A 19,052-nucleotide genomic window follows, 5' to 3' on the forward strand; every position below is an offset into this window, starting at 1 on the left:
TGTAAGATTGATGACAGAGGGATCATGGCAATAAAAAAGCATTATTATTATTATTATTATTATTATTATTATTATTATTATTATTAGGGTGGGTCTGTGCCTCCTTTGCTTCAATGGCCCTTTTGCCCCCAGGGACAGAGACGCAAACACCTCTGAAGCAAGAAAGCAAACACCTCTGGGCCGTCCCTTTGGCCAGGATAGGAGAGCCTCGATGGGCCGGGCCTTGCCTCCCTCCCTCCCTCCCTCCTTACCTGGGCTCAGGTGTGCTTCACTTATAAAGCCCCACCTCACGGCAACAGCTGTCATCGCCCTTGAGCCCTGCGTCCGGTGGCGCAGCTGTGTCCACAGAGGCCTCAAGGTCCCATCATCTGCGCCATGGGCCACTCTCTATGCGCGGCCACCGCCCTGGCCTTGGCCTTCCTGCTCACAGGTGAGGAGGGGTCCGCGGGGGTGAAAGCCAGGAGCCCCTTCTGATACCTGGAAGGAGGCTCTCAGGAAGAGGGAGCAGGGATGGACATCTGTCGGGAGGGATCGGATATTGCCTTTCCTGCCCAGCAGAAATGGGGTGGACTGGATGTCCTTTGGGGTTCCCTTCCTACTCTAGGAAAATTTGACTCTATAACCCTATTTCTCCATGAATGCACTAATTTCTATAAGGTTAGATGGCCATCTGTTGGGAGCGATCAAATATTGTCTTTCCTGCCTGGCAGAAGGGAATGGACTGGATTTCCTTTGGGGTCTCTTTGAACTCGAGTATTCTATTATTATTATTATTATTATTATTATTATTATTATTATTATTTAGCAGAAGGGGGCTGGATTTGATTCTATAGCCCTGTTGCTAATGACTATGAGGCTGGGTGGCCATCTGTCGGGAAGGTTTTGATGGTGCCTTTCCTGCCTGGGTTGGATGTCCTTTGGGGGTCCCCTTCCAACTCCATGGCTCCATGGACATGTTAATGATGATAAGGCTGGATGGTCATCTGTCGGGAAGGTTTAGATGGTGCCTTTCCTGCCTGAGTTAGATGTCCTTTAGAGTCCCAACTTTAGGAGGCTTTGATTCTATAGCCCTGTCTCTCCATGAATGTGCTAATGTCTATTTGGCTGGATGGCCATCTGTCGGGAGGGATTGGATATTGCCTCTCCTGCCTGGCAGAAGGAAGTTGGACTGGATGTCCTTTGGAGTCTCTTTGAACTCAAGGATTCTATTATTATTATTATTATTATTATTATTATTATTATTATTATATTATGAAAGAGCAAACAAGATAGACATGCTGGATTTCGTATCAGAAAATCACAAGTCAAACACTTCCCAAGTGTCTAGGACTGTGTGATGTATATTTATTATTATTATTATTATTATTATTATTATTATTATTATTATGACACAGCAAACAAGATAGACATGCTGGGTTTCGTATCACAAAACCACAAGTCGAACACTTCCCAAGTGTCTAGGACTGTGTGATGTATTATTATTATTATTATTATTATTATTATTATTATTATTATTATTATTATGACACAGCAAACAAGATAGACATGCTGGGTTTCGTATCACAAAATCACAAGTCGAACACTTCCCAAGTGTCTAGGACTGTGTGATGTATTATTATTATTATTATTATTATTATTATTATTATTATTATGACACAGCAAACAAGATAGACATGCTGGGTTTCGTATCACAAAATCACAAGTCGAACACTTCCCAAGTGTCTAGGACTGTGTGATGTATTATTATTATTATTATTATTATTATTATTATTATTATTATGACACAGCAAACAAGATAGACATGCTGGGTTTCGTATCACAAAATCACAAGACGAACACTTCCCAAGTGTCTAGGACTGTGTGATGTATTATTATTATTATTATTATTATTATTATTATTATTATTATTATTATTATGACACAGCAAACAAGATAGACATGCTGGGTTTCGTATCACAAAATCACAAGTCGAACACTTCCCAAGTGTCTAGGACTGTGTGATGTATTTTCGGATGATGCTTGCAGATCCCAGTCGGGTGGCCTTTTGCAGTTGGCAGATTGTGATTTTGTCAATGCCTATTGTTTCCAAATGCCGGCTGAGATCTTTTGGCACGGCACCCAATGTGCCCATCACCACCGGGACCACCTGTACTGGTTTCTGCCAAAGTCTTTGAAGTTCAATCTTGAGGTCCTGAGAGCGGCTGAGTTTTTCCTGTTGTTTTTTGTCAATGCGACTTATTATTATCATTATTATTTAGCAGAAGGGGGCTGGATTTGATTCTATAGGCCTGTTGCTAATGACTATGAGGCTGGGTGGCCATCTGTCGGGAAGGTTTTGATTGTGCCTTTCCTGCCTAGGTTGGATGTCCTTTAGGGTCCCTTCCAACTGTAGGAAGCTTTGATTCTATAGCTGCATGTCTCCATGTTAATGTCTATGAAGTTGGATGGTCATCTATCGGGAAGGTTTTAATTGTGCCTTTCCTGCCTGGCAGAAGGGAGTGGACTGGATTTCCTTTGCCGTCTCTTTGAACTCGAGTATTCTATTATTATTATTATTATTATTATTATTATTATTATTATTATTATTATTATTATTTTATTATGACACAGCAAACAAGATAGATATGCTGGATTTCGTATCATAAAATCACAAGTCGAACACTTCCCAAGTGTCTAGGACTGTGTGATGTATTATTATTATTATTATTATTATTATTATTATTATTATTATAACTGCAAAAGGCCACCCTATTGGGATTTGCACGCATCATCCGAAAATACATCACAGAGTCCTAGACACTTGGGAAGTGTTCGACTTGTGGTTTTGTGAGACGAAATCCAGCATATCTATCTTGTTTGCTGTGTCATACAATAAATAATAATAATAATAATAATAATAATAATAATAATAATAATAATAATAATACATCACACAGTCCTAGTCACTTGGGTAGTGTCTGACTTGTGATTTTGTGATACGAAATCCAGCATATCTATCTTGTTTGCTGTGTCATACAATAAATAATAATAATACATCACACAGTCCTAGACACTTGGGAAGTGTTCGACTTGTGATTTTGTGATACGAAATCCAGCATATCTATCTTGTTTGCTGTGTCATACAATAAATAATAATAATAATAATAATAATAATACATCACACAGTCCTAGTCACTTGGGTAGTGTCTGACTTGTGATTTTGTGATACAGAATCCAACATATCTATCTTGTTTGCTATGTCATAATAAAATAATAAGAAGAAGAAGAAGAAGAAGAAGAAGAAGAATACATCACATAGTCCTAGACCCTTGGGAAGTGTTCGACTTGTGATTTTGTGATACGAAATGCAGCATATCTATCTTGTTTGCTGTGTCATAATAATAAAATAATAATAATAATAATAATAATAATAATAACAACAACAACATTTGGGAAGTGTTCAACTTGTGATTTTGTGATAAGAAATCCAGCATATACATCTTGTTTGCTGTGTCATAATAAAATAATAATAATAATAACAATACATCACACAGTCCTAGACACTTGGGAAGTTTTCGACTTGTGATTTTGTGATACGAAATGCAGCATATCTATCTTGTTTGCTGTGTCATAATAAAATAATAATAATAATAATAACAATAACAATAATAACAACAACATTTGGGAAGTGTTCAACTTGTGATTTTGTGATATGAAATCCAGCATATCTATCTTGTTTGCTGTGTCATAATAATAATAATAATAATAATAATAATAATAATAATAATAATAATAATACATCACACAGTCCTAGACACTTGGGAAGTTTTCGACTTGTGATTTTGTAATATGAAATCCAGCATATCTATCTTGTTTGCTGTGTCATAATAAAATAATAATAATAATAATAGAATCCTAGCATTGGAGGATCAAGTCCTTACTACTAGGCAAGGACTTGATGGCCATCTGTCAGGGCTGCTTTGATTGTGGTTTTCGTACCTAGCAGAATGGGGTTGGACTACATGACCTTATGGGGTCCCTTCCATGTAGTGAGCTGCATTATATATAGCTATAATTCAGCCTAATAGAGTATAATAGAGTTGGAAGAGACCGTATCGGTCATCTAGTCCAACCCAAGTTGTCGAATATTTTGCTTGAAGCTTCTTGAGGACGAGGCGGTGGCTTCGAGCCCTCTCCACCCATTTCCCGCAAACGCAAAATAGGTTTCATTTCATGCACCCGGGTCTGTAGGGAAAACCTTGATAACAAGCAAGAGGAAAACAGAAGTGCCTCCTGCCTCCTTCTCTCTCTCTTTCTTTCTTTCTTTCTTTTCCTCCCTCCTTCCTTCGTTCCTCCCTTCCTCGGCCTTTCGGAGCCTATGTTTTGGAAACAGAAGGGACTCCGCTTTCAGGAAACACAACAGAGTGGTCAAGACATACCAAATCTGTCCATTAATGATTTAAATGAAAGATGATTATTATTATTATTATTATTATTATTATCATCATCATCAAGCAAGGGCTGGATGGCCATCTCTCAGGAGGGTTTTGATTATGTATAATAATAATCTTTCCTGCCTAACAGAAGGGAGGTGGACTGGATAACCCTTGGGATCTCTTCCAACTCTAGGATTCTATTATTATTATTATTATTATTATTATCAAGCAAGAGCTGGATGGCCATCTGTCAGGAGGGTTTTGATTGTGTATTTCCTGCCTAACAGAAGGGGGTTGGACTGGATAACCCTTGGGATCTCTTCCAACTCTAGGATTCTATTATTATTATTATTATTATTATTATTATTATTATTATCATCATCATCAAGCCAGGACTGGATGGCCATCTGTCTGGAGGGTTTTGATTGTGTATTTCCTGCCTAACAGAAGGGGGTTGGACTGGATAACCCTTGGGATCTCTTCCAACTCTAGGATTCTATTATTATTATTATTATTATTATTATTATTATTATTATTATTATTATCATCAAGCCAGGGCTGGATGGCCATCTGTCTGGAGGGTTTTGATTGTGTATTTCCTGCCTAACAGAAGGGGGTTGGACTGGATAACCCTTGGGATCTCTTCCAACTCTAGGATTCTATTATTATTATTATTATTATTATTATTATTATTATTATTTTATTATGACACAGCAAACAAGATAGACATGCTGGATTTCGTATCACAAAATCACAAGTCGAACACTTCCCAAGTGTCTAGGACTGTGTGATGTATTTATTATTATTATTATTATTATTATTATTATTATTATTATTATTATTATTTTTAATTAATTTATCAGTCAAAATGTATAAGTTTACATTTTCCTCATTTTACAATATCTTAAACATATCATGTTGTATACAATCCGACAATTTAAAAAAATCAAGGACATCTTTAAGCATATTTCTTATCAGTTTTTTAACGTTTCCATTACAACTTTACTACATCTCTCTCTACTACACGCCTTTTATCTACCTATTATGTTTTATTATTAATATTATTATTATTATTAATTTATAATTCTTGATAATACAGTAGAGTCTCTCTTATCCAACACTCGCTTATCCAACGTTCTGGATTATCCAAAGCATTTTTGCAGTCAATGTTTTCAATATATCGTGATATTTTGGTGCTAAATTCGTAAATACAGTAGAGTCTCACTTATCCAAGCCTTGCTTATCCAAGCCTCTGGATTATCCAAGCCATTTTTGTAGTCAATGTTTTCAATATATCGTGATATTTTGGTGCTAAATTCGTAAATACAGTAGAGTCTCACTTATCCAAGCCTCGCTTATCCAAGCCTCTGGATTATCCAAGCCATTTTTGTAGGTGCTAAATTTGTAAATACAGTAATTACTACATAGCATTACTGCGTCTTGAACTACTTTTTCTGTCAAATTTGTTGTATAACATGATGTTTTGGTGCTTAATTTGTAAAATCATAACCTAATTGGATGTTTAATAGGCTTTTCCTTAATCTCTCCTTATTATCCAACATATTCGCTTATCCAACATTCTGCCAGCCCGTTTATGTTGGATAAGTGAGACTCTACTGTACTTGGGGTCATGTAAAAAAATGTCTCGGGCAGAAAGGGGTCCCAAGTGGAGAAAGTTTACGAAAATCTGAGAGTCTATAGTTTGCTTTATCTGTTGTTGAGAAGAGTAGATAGGGTTACATGTGAGATTTCTCCCAACTATAGCAGAGCTCGGATCTTGCGTGGAGGACTCATCAGCCATAAGTTCAATATCCAATGATGACACGTCGATATCCAATGACACCCCAACGACGTCGTCGACATTCAGCTCATCTACGTCCACGACGCTCTCGACAACTAACTCCAGCATCTCCGTGAAGACAATGTCTGAAAGCCCCCAAACGACAAAGGAATTCAGTTCAACAGCAACACAGCCATCCATCACAACCATCAGCCCAACTTCCAAGCATGGCAGTACTCCAAGGTCCTCAGAGGTCACCACGAACACAACGTGGTCATCCACTGAGGTCACTTCGTCGACAGCGTCCACACTGAACACATCTGACGTTACCACAACAACCACAAGGGACGTGTCCATCACGACTGAGGAGACCACCCTGATCACCACTCTGTCCAACCATAGTGCCACTCCAAATACATCCGACGACACAGTGACCACAAGTCACAGGCCCACCACACCCACGGACATGTCAACAACTCAGTCCCAGTCAAGCATGACTGAGGAGACCACCCTGACCACCACTCCGTCCAACCATAGTACCACTCCAAATACATCCAACGACACAGTGACCACAAGTCATGGGTCCACCACATCCACGGACACGTCAACAACTCCATCCCAGTCAAGCATGACTGAGGAGACCACCCTGACCACCACTTCGTCCAACCATAGTACCACTCCAAATACATCCAACGACACAGTGACCACAAGTCACAGGCCCACCGCACCCACGGACATGTCAACAACTCTATCTGGGCCAAACATGACTGAGGAGACCACCCCGACGCCCTCTCCGTCCAACCACAGTGCCACACCAAATACATCCAATGATACACTGACCACAAGTCACAGGCCCACCGCAGCCACGGACACGTCAACAACTCCATCCCAGTCAAGCATGACTGAGGAGACCACCCTGACCACTGCTCTGTCCAACCATAGTACCACTCCAAATACATCCAATGATACACTGACCACAAGTCAGGGGTCCGCCACACCCACGGACACGTTGACGACTCCATCCGTGTCAGAGACATCCACCAACTCAAGCCTTCCTGAGATCACAGTGACCACAATGAGGGTGTCCACCGGGACTGAGGACACCTCTCTGACCACCACCAAAACCACGGAGGAGACTTCCAAAAGCACCACGCCGACTCCCCTAGAGCCCCCTGTGGGGATCTCCCTCAGTTTCCACATCACTAACAGGAATTTCACTAAAGAATTGAAGAATGAGTCCAGTGAGGAGTTCAAGACGCTGAACAAGACCATTGGGGAGATGGTGAGTGCTGCATTCGGGAAAGAGCCGGTGGGATTCGGAGAGCTTACTTGAGCCCCTTCCTACGTGGCATGCGTAGGGCCACTCCGGTTTCTTCCACATCCTTACCCCCCAAAATGTCATTCGATGTGGGTGGGCAGTGACCCCCAACTCAACCCGCCCTTAGATCCCAGGCAGTGAGTTCAGAGAACCACCCCACACTCAGTCCCACCACCTCCTCCTTTCCTTCCTTCCACAGTACCAAGCCATCTACAACTGTTCCGGGTGCCCGGACCGTGAGGACTTCCTTGGATACAGGATCATCTCCTTCAGGTAAGGGGTGGATGGAACCTCTGGGGGCCACAGAGAGCTTTTCTAGCCCCCCACTTTCCAAGTAAGGTATAACTAACAAATAATTAGGATTGTTGCCGTTGTCTTCCTCTGAGGCTGAGAGAGTGGGACTCCCCTAAAGGCACCCAGTGGGTTCAGAGACAGAGTCCGAGGTTCAAATCACTACATCATGCTTTCTGGATTCCTTCCCTTTTCCGTTTCCTACCTGTCCTTCTTTCTTCCTTCCATCCTTTCCTTTCCTTTCCTTTCCTTTCCTTTCCTTTCCTTTCCTTCCTTCCTTCCTTTATTTCTTCCTTCCTTCCTTCTCTCCTTCCTTCCTTCCTTCCTTCCTTCCTTCCTTCCTTCCTTCCTTCCCTTGCTCTTTCTTTCCTTCCTTCCTTCCTTCTCTCCTTCCTTCCTCCCTTCCTTCTTTCCTTCCTTCCTTCCTTCCCTTGCTCTTTCCTTCCTTCCTTCCTTCCTTCCTTCCTTCCTTCCTTCCTTCCTTCCTTCCTTCCTTCCTTCCTTCCTTCCTTCTCTCCTTCCTTCCTTCCCTTGCTCTTTCTTTCCTTCCTTCCTTCCTTCCTTCTCTCCTTCCTTCCTTCCTTCCTTCCTTCCTTCCCTTGCTCCTTCCTTCCTTCCTTCCTTCCTTCCTTCCTTCCTTCCTTCCTTCCTTCCTTCCTTCCTTCCTGAAATGTAATGTTTACTGCATAAGTGTTTCGTGATCCGCCATGAGTCTACTTTGGGGTGAAAAGGCCGGAAAATAATTAAATAAGTAAATATAGCTGCCACCGTGCAAAAGTAGTGGAGTTTTGAGTATCCCACAGTCAGGACTTGGTTCTCTTGGGGATGAGGGGCCAGATCCCGGCACTCCCATCAGGCAAAGGAAGGGCTCTAGGGTCCAGTGGGAGTAGAGACACACTCTTCTGGTTTCCTTCTTCTTTCCTTCCCTAGAAATGGCTCCGTGGCAGTGGACTCAGAGCTGCGGTTCCGGGCCAACAATCGCACCACCAGCCATGAGTTTGTGAATGGAGTGGAAAGCAACCTGACGCATGCAAATGAGTCGAGTCTGCAGAACCTGACTGTGTCAGCCGTCGAAGGTGAAGGGTCTCTCTATGAGGGTGGGGTGGGTTGCCCAGGTTGGGGGTGGCCATCGGCACCGGGAAAGTGTTGGAACCAGAGCAGCCGAAGGCCGTCGCGAGAGGGATCAGAATTCATTGCAAGGAAGGTTTCTTTCTTTCTTTCTTTTTTAAAAAGAATTTTATTAAATTTTTTATACTACATCGAAAGAGAACAACGAAGGTATAGAAAAGTAGGAAGAAGAGAGAAAGATAAAAGTCTACAATCTAGAAAAATACTAGCTGTGCCCGGCCACATGTTGCTGTGGCTTAGTGTGGTGGTGTTGGTCGGATAAAAACAATTATTCCTCTCCCTCTAATTAGGACTTTATTTTTCTTTTCTTTTTGTTGTATGAACATAGAGGCATAGATGAGGGGTTGTGCTGCCAAGTTTAGTGTTGCTGGGATGTGTAGTTTAGTTGTTTTGTCCTAGGCCGAAATTTCATTACCCTTTTATATATATAGATACCCACACCCCAAAAAAAGAAGATGTGACTTCCATTCCATCTTCTTGGATAATATTTTCTTATTATTCAATAATATTTTTTCTGACTACAGAAAAAAATTGTAAAATTGTCTCTCGTAATCTTCATTTTCTCAAATTATCCAGATAGTCCTGAAGATCGTCCCAATTTGTTCTTTTCCTTATCTTACCTGTATTTTTCTTCAACAAAAAAGTCAATTCGTCGATATCCTTTATTTCTCTTTTTAATGATTTTTTATTGTGTTATTAGCTGTAAATATCCTTTATTTCTCTTATCTTCTCCACCCACTCCTCAATTGGTGGGACTGATTGCAAAAACAATTCTAGCGGAAGTCGTAATATAAGTGAGAAGTTTATCTTCTTGTTCAGTCAGTTGTAAGTCTAAATCTGTAAATCCTAATAGATAGAACTCTGGTTTTCTTATAAAGTTTCTCCTTAAAACCTTTTGTGATTCTTCATGGATCTTCGTCCAAAACTAAGTTTATCTTCTTGTTCAGTCCATTGTAAGTCTAAATCTGTAAATCCTAATAGATAGAACTCTGGTTTTCGTATAAAGTTTCTCGTGAAAACCTTTTGTGATTCTTCATGGATCTTCGTCCAAAACTTTGTTGCTTCTTTACAAGAAGGATAGAAGGAGCCAACTTGTTCTTTACATTTCCAACACTTATCAGAAACTATTTTGTACATTTTGGCTAATTGTTTCATGGAGGATGTGGAGTCACAGTGACATCTGAGCTTCTTCCTAATCACAGCAAATTTCAGCACGACCACGCCATCCACAACGAAGTCACCCACTCCGACCACCTCATCATCCAGACTGACCACCATTCCCACAACATCTGGGGCCACCCTGACCCCAACCCCGCTGTCTGGAAGCACCAGCCCTTCTGAGGAGACCTCACCGACTTCCTCGCCATCCACAACGAGCAACAACACTTCCCCGACCTCCTCTCAGCCCGGCCGGAACATCACTGAAACCACGAAGGAGCCCCCCGAAACCCCTTTGCTCTTTGTCTCCCTCAGTTTCCACATCATCAACAGGACCTTCACTGAGGAATTGAATAATTCCGCCAGTGAGAAGTTCCAGAGCATGAGACGGACCGTCATTGAAGTGGTGAGTGATGCCTTCGGGAAATGGCCAGTGGGATTCGGAGACCTTTCCTGAGACTCTTCTTGCGTGGCAAGTGTTGGGCCACTCAGGGCCACTGGCAAGTGCCAACCCTCTTTCCTCCTCATCCTCACCCCACGAAAGGTCACTGGATGAGGGCGCAGACCCCCAACCCAGCCTGTCCGTGGATCCTCGACTCCACACTCAGTCCTTCTCCCTTCCTTCCACAGTATAATGACATCTACAACTGCTCAACGTGCCTTGACCATAGCGACTTCGTGAGATACGGGGAGATCTCCTTCAGGTATGGGATGGATGGGAATGGGGCCGAAGGCAACGGCAGTGGGACCCACGGCACGGGAATGGGACTTGCCATGGGGTTCAAACCACTATGCCACGTATTCTGGTTTCTGGATTCCTTCCCTCTCTGTTTCCTGCTTTTCTTTCTTCCTTTTCTCTCACCCTCCATCCTTCCTTTCATTTTCTCTCTCCCTACCTTTTTTCTTCTTTCCCCCCTCTTTTTCCTCCCTCCCTTCCTTTTCTCCCTTCCCTCTTTTTCCTACCTCCCTTTCTTTCTTACTTTCTCCCTCCTTCCTTCCTTCCCTTTTCTTCTTCCTTCCTTCCTTTGCACCTTCCCTCCATTTTTCCTACCTTTCTTCCTTCTTCCTTTCATTTCCGGGTCCTTCACTCCTTCCCTTTCTTTCTTTCCTTTCTTTTCTTTCCTTTTCGTCCTTCCTTTCCTCTCTTTCTTTCTTTCTTTCCTCCCTTTCTTTCCTCTTTCATCTTTCTTTCCTTCTTTCTTTCCTCTTTCCTTCCTCCCTCTTTTCTCTTTCTTTCCTTCTTTCTTTCCTCCCTTTCTTTCCTCCCTTTCTTTTCGTTCTTTCGTCCCTTTCTTTCTTTCATCCCTTTCTTTCTTTCTTTCTTTCTTTCTTTCTTTCTTTCTTCTTTGTTTATTTCCTCTTTCTTTCGTTCCTCTTTTTCTCCCCTCTTCTCCTCTTCCCCCTTTCCCCTTTTCCACTCTTCCCTTCCTTCCTTTTATCCCTCTTTCCTTCCTGGGGGCAGTTTACAGGCAACACCAACTCCTTGTACGGGTCGTATTCGGCCCGCGGGCTGTATGTTATACAAGTTTGGCTGGAGGTTGTCAGCGTTAGCAGCCTCCCTGCACCCCACGTTCAGACTCGGTTCTCTTGTGGACGAGGGGCCTGATCCTGGGACCCCCAGCAGGCAAAGGAAGGGCCCTGGGACTCGATAGCCTTGGAGCCTCATTCTCCTGCTTCCCTCTGTAAAGGACTAAGAACGTCTAAGGTTCTTTCAGGCAAGGGGGGAATCTTTTTATCCCACTGCTGCCACCAATTTGTAATGAGCTAATAACTACTGCCACCAATTTGGGAAGATGCAGACACCAAAGACTCAGAGAGGAGACCTTTTACTTTTTTGCTTTCTTTTTCTTCACTTTAGATGGTAGCGTAACTTAGTTTATAATATCTGCGATAGAGTCTTAGATGTTGGAGGAACAATAACAAGTTTATTCAGGCACAGAGCTTAGTGGTTACAATTCTCACTTAGAGGCACTTTCATTAACAGTTACAATCCTAGAATGAAGAGAGTCAAACTCCCTAAAGTGTCACTTCTTTAACTTAAAATAGTCAGAACTTCATCCTCTGCCCCTCTTAAACAGTAGTCGCCACTGTGATATACGATCACAGATTCTCTGTTCCTTACTAGGACACAGACTACATAAAATAAGTCACCAAACTTATTTTAATCCGACTCAAAATGAACAATTGAGTCTCCCTTGATCCCCTCAACTTAGGATCAATCTTCCCTGTGCCTCATCAGAGCACAGACTGAAACCCTTTTTTTAAACACTGCACTTCTTCAACAAAAGATGTTTTAAAGATGTTTTTTAAATTGTTGATTTTAGCCGGTTCTTGTAAGCCGCTCCGAGCCCTAGGGGAGTGGTGGCATATAAGTTTGGAAAATAAATAAATAAATAAATAAATAAAACGGCAGTTGGCTTCGCCTACTTCTCCATGGCAACCAGCCTCTGAGTGCAGAGAAGCAATAACTGTAATACTCACCCTTTTAAAACACAAACACACAATGAAACATAACATCTGCAAATCAAAAATTCATACTTCATTACACCCTCTTTCTTTCCATCCCTAGCAATGGCTCTATCGTGGTAAACTCGGTGCTGGTCTACCGGGCCACCAATCGCACCCTCAGCAAAGAGTTTTTGACCGATTTGGAATACAGCCTGAAGAATGCAAGTGAGGAGAAGCGCGGGGACCTGAACGTGACAGACGTCAAAGGTGAAGGGTCTCTCGATGAGGACGGGGTGGGTTTGCCCAGGTTGGGGTCTGCCATTAGGGCTGGGGGAGCACTGGAACCGGAGAAGCCTCGTTCAGACCCGAACGGCCTCCAAAGCCACCTGCCCCTCGGCAAGATTAGGTAGAGGATTCAGAATTCATTGCAGGGAAGGTCTGATGGGGATTTGGAGTTGAGGTGACATCTGAGCTTCCTCCCAACTACAGCGGTCAGACTCCCCACGGCGCCTACAACGGGGCCCTCCACAACCAAGCCGACCACAACAGAGGCAACACACAGGACCGGCGACACCTCCCTGACCGTCTCACCATCCAGCTTGACCACCACTCCCAAGCCGTCTGAGGACACGCTGACCCCAATGCAGCCGTCCATCTCACCAGAGGACCACACTTCGACGGAAAGCCACAGCTCCCCCGAGGACACCTCGCCGACCTCGCCGTCTACCCCGTCCAGCACCAAGGAGACCACCAAGGCTCCCACGACTACCACGACACCCGTCGTGCTGCTCTCCCTCACTTACCACATCACAAACCGGAATTTCACTGTGGAATTGAAGGATCGAAAGAGCAAGCCGTTCCAAGACCTATCTGATATTATTGGCAAGATGGTAAGTCCTAACCCCACAAAAAAGAGCCGCCGTTTGCCCCAGCCACCCTCACAATGTTACCTTTTGCTCCAGGCACTCGATTATTTTTTTTAAATAATTTACCGGTAATTCTATTTTAATAATTGTGTATATTTGTATGGGTTTGACATTGCATTGTATTGGTTTTATGGCGACAAGCTGCTTTGAATTTCTTTTTCGGGAGAGAGAAAGCAGGATACAAATAACAGTCTGGATGGAAATCTTTTAGGGGTGCTTTGATTGTGTGTTTCCTACATGGCAGAAGGGGGTCTCTTCCAACTTTATGATTCTTTATTAATAATAATAATAATAATAATAATAATAATAATAATTGATGATGATGATGGCATCTCCTTCCCTGGAGGTTCCTAAGCAGAGGCTGAATGGCCATCTGTTGGGAGGGATTATATGGTGCCTTCCTGCCTGGCAGAATGGAGGTGGACTGGATGCCCTTTGGGGATCTCTTCGAAGTCTAGGATTCTGTGACTCCAGTATTAGTATTAATAAAACAGGGGCTGGGTGGCCATCTGTTGGGAGAGCTTTGATTGTGCTTTTCCTGCCTAGCAGGATAGCCCTTTGGGGACCTTTCCAACTCTATAATATTGCATAATAATAATAATAATAATAATAATAATAATAATAATAATCACCAGCAAATCTTTTCATCTATTTTATACCTCTCTATTCGTGTATCATTCCTCATTCTATCTACTAAGACTTCTATTCCTAACTCAAATACTCCACCTCATCTACAAAGAGGTTTACTTTTATCTCCTCTTCTCCTATTTTATACCCCTCTATTCATATACTATTCCTCGTTCTAACTACTACGACTTCTATTCCAAACTCGAATACTCCACCATGATATCATCTGCAAAAAGGTTTACTTTTATCTCCTCTTCACCTATTTTATATCCCTCTATTCATGTACTATTCCTCATTCCATCTACTACAACTTCTATTCCTAACTCGAATAATCCACCATGATATCATCTGCAAAAAGGTTTACTTTTATCTCCTCTTCACCTATTTTATATCCCTCTATTCATGTACTATTCCTCATTCCATCTACTACAACTTCTATTCCTAACTCGAATAATCCACCATGATATCATCTGCAAAAAGGTTTACTTTTATCTCCTCTTCGCCTATTTTATATCCCTCTATTCATGTACTATTCCTCATTCCATCTACTACGACTTCTATTCCAAACTCGAATACTCCACCATGATATCATCTGCAAAAAGGTTTACTTTTATCTCCTCTTCGCCTATTTTATATCCCTCTATTCATGTACTATTCCTCATTCCATCTACTACAACTTCTATTCCTAACTCGAATAATCCACCATGATATCATCTGCAAAAAGGTTTACTTTTATCTCCTCTTCGCCTATTTTATATCCCTCTATTCATGTACTATTCCTCATTCCATCTACTACAACTTCTATTCCTAACTCGAATAATCCACCATGATATCATCTGCAAAAAGGTTTACTTTTATCTCCTCTTCGCCTATTTTATATCCCTCTATTCATGTACTATTCCTCATTCCATCTACTACAACTTCTATTCCTAACTCGAATAATCCACCATGATATCATCTGCAAAAAGGTTTACTTTTATCTCCTCTTCGCCTATTTTATATCCCTCTATTCATGTACTATTCCTCATTCCATCTACTACAACTTCTATTCCTAACTCGAATAATCCACCATGATATCATCTGCAAAAAGGTTTACTTTTATCTCCTCTTCGCCTATTTTATATCCCTCTATTCATGTACTATTCCTCATTCCATCTACTACGACTTCTATTCCTAACTCGAATAATCCACCATGATATCATCTGCAAAAAGGTTTACTTTTATCTCCTCTTCGCCTATTTTATATCCCTCTATTCATGTACTATTCCTCATTCCATCTACTACAACTTCTATTCCTAACTCGAATAATCCACCATGATATCATCTGCAAAAAGGTTTACTTTTATCTCCTCTTCGCCTATTTTATATCCCTCTATTCATGTACTATTCCTCATTCCATCTACTACGACTTCTATTCCTAACTCGAATAATCCACCATGATATCATCTGCAAAAAGGTTTACTTTTATCTCCTCTTCGCCTATTTTATATCCCACTATTCATGTACTATTCCTCATTCCATCTACTACGACTTCTATTCCTAACTCGAATAATCCACCATGATATCATCTGCAAAAAGGTTTACTTTTATCTCCTCTTCGCCTATTTTATATCCCTCTATTCATGTACTATTCCTCATTCCATCTACTACAACTTCTATTCCTAACTCGAATAATCCACCATGATATCATCTGCAAAAAGGTTTACTTTTATCTCCTCTTCGCCTATTTTATATCCCTCTATTCATGTACTATTCCTCATTCCATCTACTATGACTTCTATTCCAAACTCGAATACTCCACCATGATATCATCTGCAAAAAGGTTTACTTTTATCTCTTCTTCGCCTATTTTATATCCCTCTATTCATGTACTATTCCTCATTCCATCTACTACGACTTCTATTCCTAACTCGAATAATCCACCATGATATCACCTGCAAAAAGGTTTACTTTTATCTCCTCTTCGCCTATTTTATATCCCTCTATTCATGTACTATTCTTAATTCTAACTACTAATTTTCTATTCCTAATTCGAATACTCCACCATATCATCTTCAAAGAGATTTACTTTTATCTCCTCTTCGCCTATTTTATATCCCTCTATTCATGTACTGTTCCTCATTCTAACTACTAAGACTTCTATTCCTAACTTGAATACTCCACCATATCATCTACAAAGAGATTTACTTTTATCTCCTCTTTGCCTATTTTATACTCTTCTATTCATGTACTATTCCTCGTTCTATAGGCTAAAACTTGATAATATTCTATGATTCTAAAAATAATAATAATAGTAAATTACCCGCAAACTCAACATGCCTTTCCTTTCTTTCCACAGTACCAAGCAGTGTATAACTCATCTTCTGTGGATCGCAAAGATTATCTTGGATACTATATAAATTCCTTCAGGTATGAAAGAAGGGCAGAATAATTGCAACAGGTCCCATGGTGTGGACCCTAAAACCCTGGAGCAAGGATGGTAGCTCACTTCAAGTGGAAGAGCAGGAACAAGCATCTATTGTATTGTGCCTAATATTGCAGATGCAATGCCTCCTAAGATAATAGTTTACTTGGGGAGTTTGGGGCATGGAGGTAGGACGTCCGGAGCCACATTTCTCCTATTTCTCCTCTTTCTGTCCCACAGCCCTGGCTCTGTGAAGGTGGACTCTGAAGTGCGTTTCCGGAAGAACGATCATACCTCCAGGCCTGAGTTTGTAAGCCAAGTGGAAACAAGCCTGAGGGAAGCATCTAAGGACAGTGCCCAGGGCCTGACGTTGACAGACATCAAAGGTGAAGGGTGATGGATCAAGACAATGTTCTTTATGGGGCTTGAAAAAGGAAAGAGAGGGGAAAAAATCCCAGTAAAACACAACTGGAGCAAAAATGCAGCAGTTCCAGCAGAGCAGAAGCTTCGCAAACACAGCAGCAGAGCAAAGGCGCTTGAGCAACGCCAAGGAGCGAAATCAGGCTTCGAAAGTTAGAAAAAGCTTTGAGGGAACTCATTATTATTCTTACTACTATTATACTATGTAACAATATAATTAACATTAATAATAATAATATTAGTAATGATAATGTAAGATAACAATAACACTAAGTAAGAAGCTCCACACGCACAGCAACAGAGCAAAGGCGCTTGAGCAACATCAACACCCAACGATAGGAGTCCATAGCTGTATTTCTCCACAAACCTGCTAATTAAGAGGCTGGATGGCCATCTGTCGGGAGGGATCAGATGGTGTCTTCCTTCTGGGGCGTAAAGGGGTTGGACTGGATGTCCTTTGGGGGTCTCATCCAACTCTTTGTTTCTATAGCTGTATTTCTCCAAAACCCTGCTAATTAAGAGGCTTGGTGGCCATCTGTCGGGAGGGATTGGGTAGTGTCTCCCTGACAGGGCATAAAATACTTGGACTACATGTCCTTTGGGGGTCTCATACAACTCTTGGAGAGTTTCCTTCTATATCTGCTAATTAAGAGTCTGGATGGCCATCTGTCGGGAAGGATCGGATGGTGTCTTCCTGACAGGGCATAAAGGGGTTGGATTGAATGTCCTTTGAGGGTCTCATACAACTCTTGGAGAGTTTCCTTCTATACCTGTTAATTAAGAGGCTGGATGGCCATCTGTTGGGAAGTATTGGATGGTGTCTTCCCGACAGGGCATAAAGGGGTTGGACTGAATGTCCTTTGGGGGTCTCATACAACTCTTGGAGTCTTTGCTTCTATAGTTGCATTCCTCCACATACTTGCTGGATGGCCATCTGTCAGGAGGGTTTTGATTGTGTATTTCCTGACCAGCTAAAGGGGGATGAGCTGGATATGTGTCTGCACATCTGTTTGAATGATGAAGTGAGAGAGAGCATCCCTGCTCCACTGACGAAATTGCTCTGTGTCTCCTTCAGCCACGGAAATCCTTTCCACGAGTGTCCCATCCACAACGAAATCGGACGACTCGCACGGCGTCCCCGGCTGGGGCATCGCCCTCCTGGTCCTGGTCTCCATCCTCCTCTTCCTGGCCTTGCTAGCCTTGCTGTACCTGGTGAGTTTAACTACTTAGTTTAACTACTAACCGGCTCTTCCTACGCGTCCCTTCTGGGTCGCCGATTCTGGGGGTGCAATCGTCAGGTAAGTGGCAGACTCGTTAACTAGCTCTTCCTACGCGTCCCTTCTGGGTCGCCGATTCTGGGGGTGAAATCGTCAGGTAAGTGGTGGACTCGTCGCTGGAGCGCACGGACTCGTCATCGTCGGAGCATCCCCCCCTGACCCTTCCTCTGCCCTTGACCCCAGATCGTCCACTGGTGCCGGCGGCGACACCGGGGCCACCTGGACCTCATCAGCACTCGGGACTCCTACCACCCCATGAACGAGTATCCCACGTATGAGACCCACGGGAGGTACGCGGCGCCCGGCAGCAAGCAGAACCCGTACAACGAGGTGAGTGAGCAGGAACCCCGACCTGTTGGGACACCCCCAGATCCAGGAAGGCTTGTGTCAAGTACTAATTAAACGTTGCCACCAAATTGTAAAGGATTTATAACGCTGCCACCAAATTGTAAAGAATTTATTAATGACTGCCACCACTTTGCGAAAATGCAATCACCAAAGACTGAGAGAGGAGACCTTTTAAATATTTTTTTTCTTTCTTCTTCTTATTCACTTTAGATGGTAACGCAACTCAGTTTATAATATATGCGACAGAGGGTTAAATGTTGGAGGAACAATAACAAGTTTATTCAGGCACAGAGCTTAGTGGTTACAAAACTGTTTCTCACTTAGAGGCACTTTGATTAACAGTTGCAGTACTAGAATGAGGTGAGTCAAACTCCCTAAAGGTCACTTCTTTTGCTTAAAGTAGGTAGAACTTCTTCTACTACTTTTAAACCACAGTCACCCTGTGATATACAATCACAGATTCTCTGTTCCTTACCAGGACACAGACTACATTAAATAAGTCACCAAACTTA

At 42.1% G+C, this 19,052-nt stretch overlaps 1 protein-coding gene across 1 annotated transcript in view; it reads left to right on the plus strand.

Moving 5' to 3' along the window:
* Positions 1-219: 219 nt before the first annotated feature.
* The window catches only part of muc1 (mucin 1, cell surface associated), a 26,505-nt gene continuing 7,672 nt past the window's right edge, over positions 220-19,052 (plus strand). The window contains exons 1-12 of the mRNA XM_062964967.1: positions 220-430; positions 6,180-7,477; positions 7,713-7,786; positions 8,735-8,880; positions 10,135-10,496; positions 10,721-10,794; positions 12,660-12,805; positions 13,028-13,428; positions 16,430-16,500; positions 16,736-16,881; positions 17,991-18,127; positions 18,376-18,522. Coding sequence (XP_062821037.1) covers positions 376-430; positions 6,180-7,477; positions 7,713-7,786; positions 8,735-8,880; positions 10,135-10,496; positions 10,721-10,794; positions 12,660-12,805; positions 13,028-13,428; positions 16,430-16,500; positions 16,736-16,881; positions 17,991-18,127; positions 18,376-18,522 — 3,057 coding nt within the window. The 5' untranslated portion in view covers positions 220-375. The remainder of the gene's footprint in view (positions 431-6,179; positions 7,478-7,712; positions 7,787-8,734; positions 8,881-10,134; positions 10,497-10,720; positions 10,795-12,659; positions 12,806-13,027; positions 13,429-16,429; positions 16,501-16,735; positions 16,882-17,990; positions 18,128-18,375; positions 18,523-19,052) is intronic.

This window comes from Anolis carolinensis, unplaced genomic scaffold, assembly GCF_035594765.1.
Source record: "Anolis carolinensis isolate JA03-04 unplaced genomic scaffold, rAnoCar3.1.pri scaffold_14, whole genome shotgun sequence".
Taxonomy (NCBI): domain Eukaryota; kingdom Metazoa; phylum Chordata; class Lepidosauria; order Squamata; family Dactyloidae; genus Anolis; species Anolis carolinensis.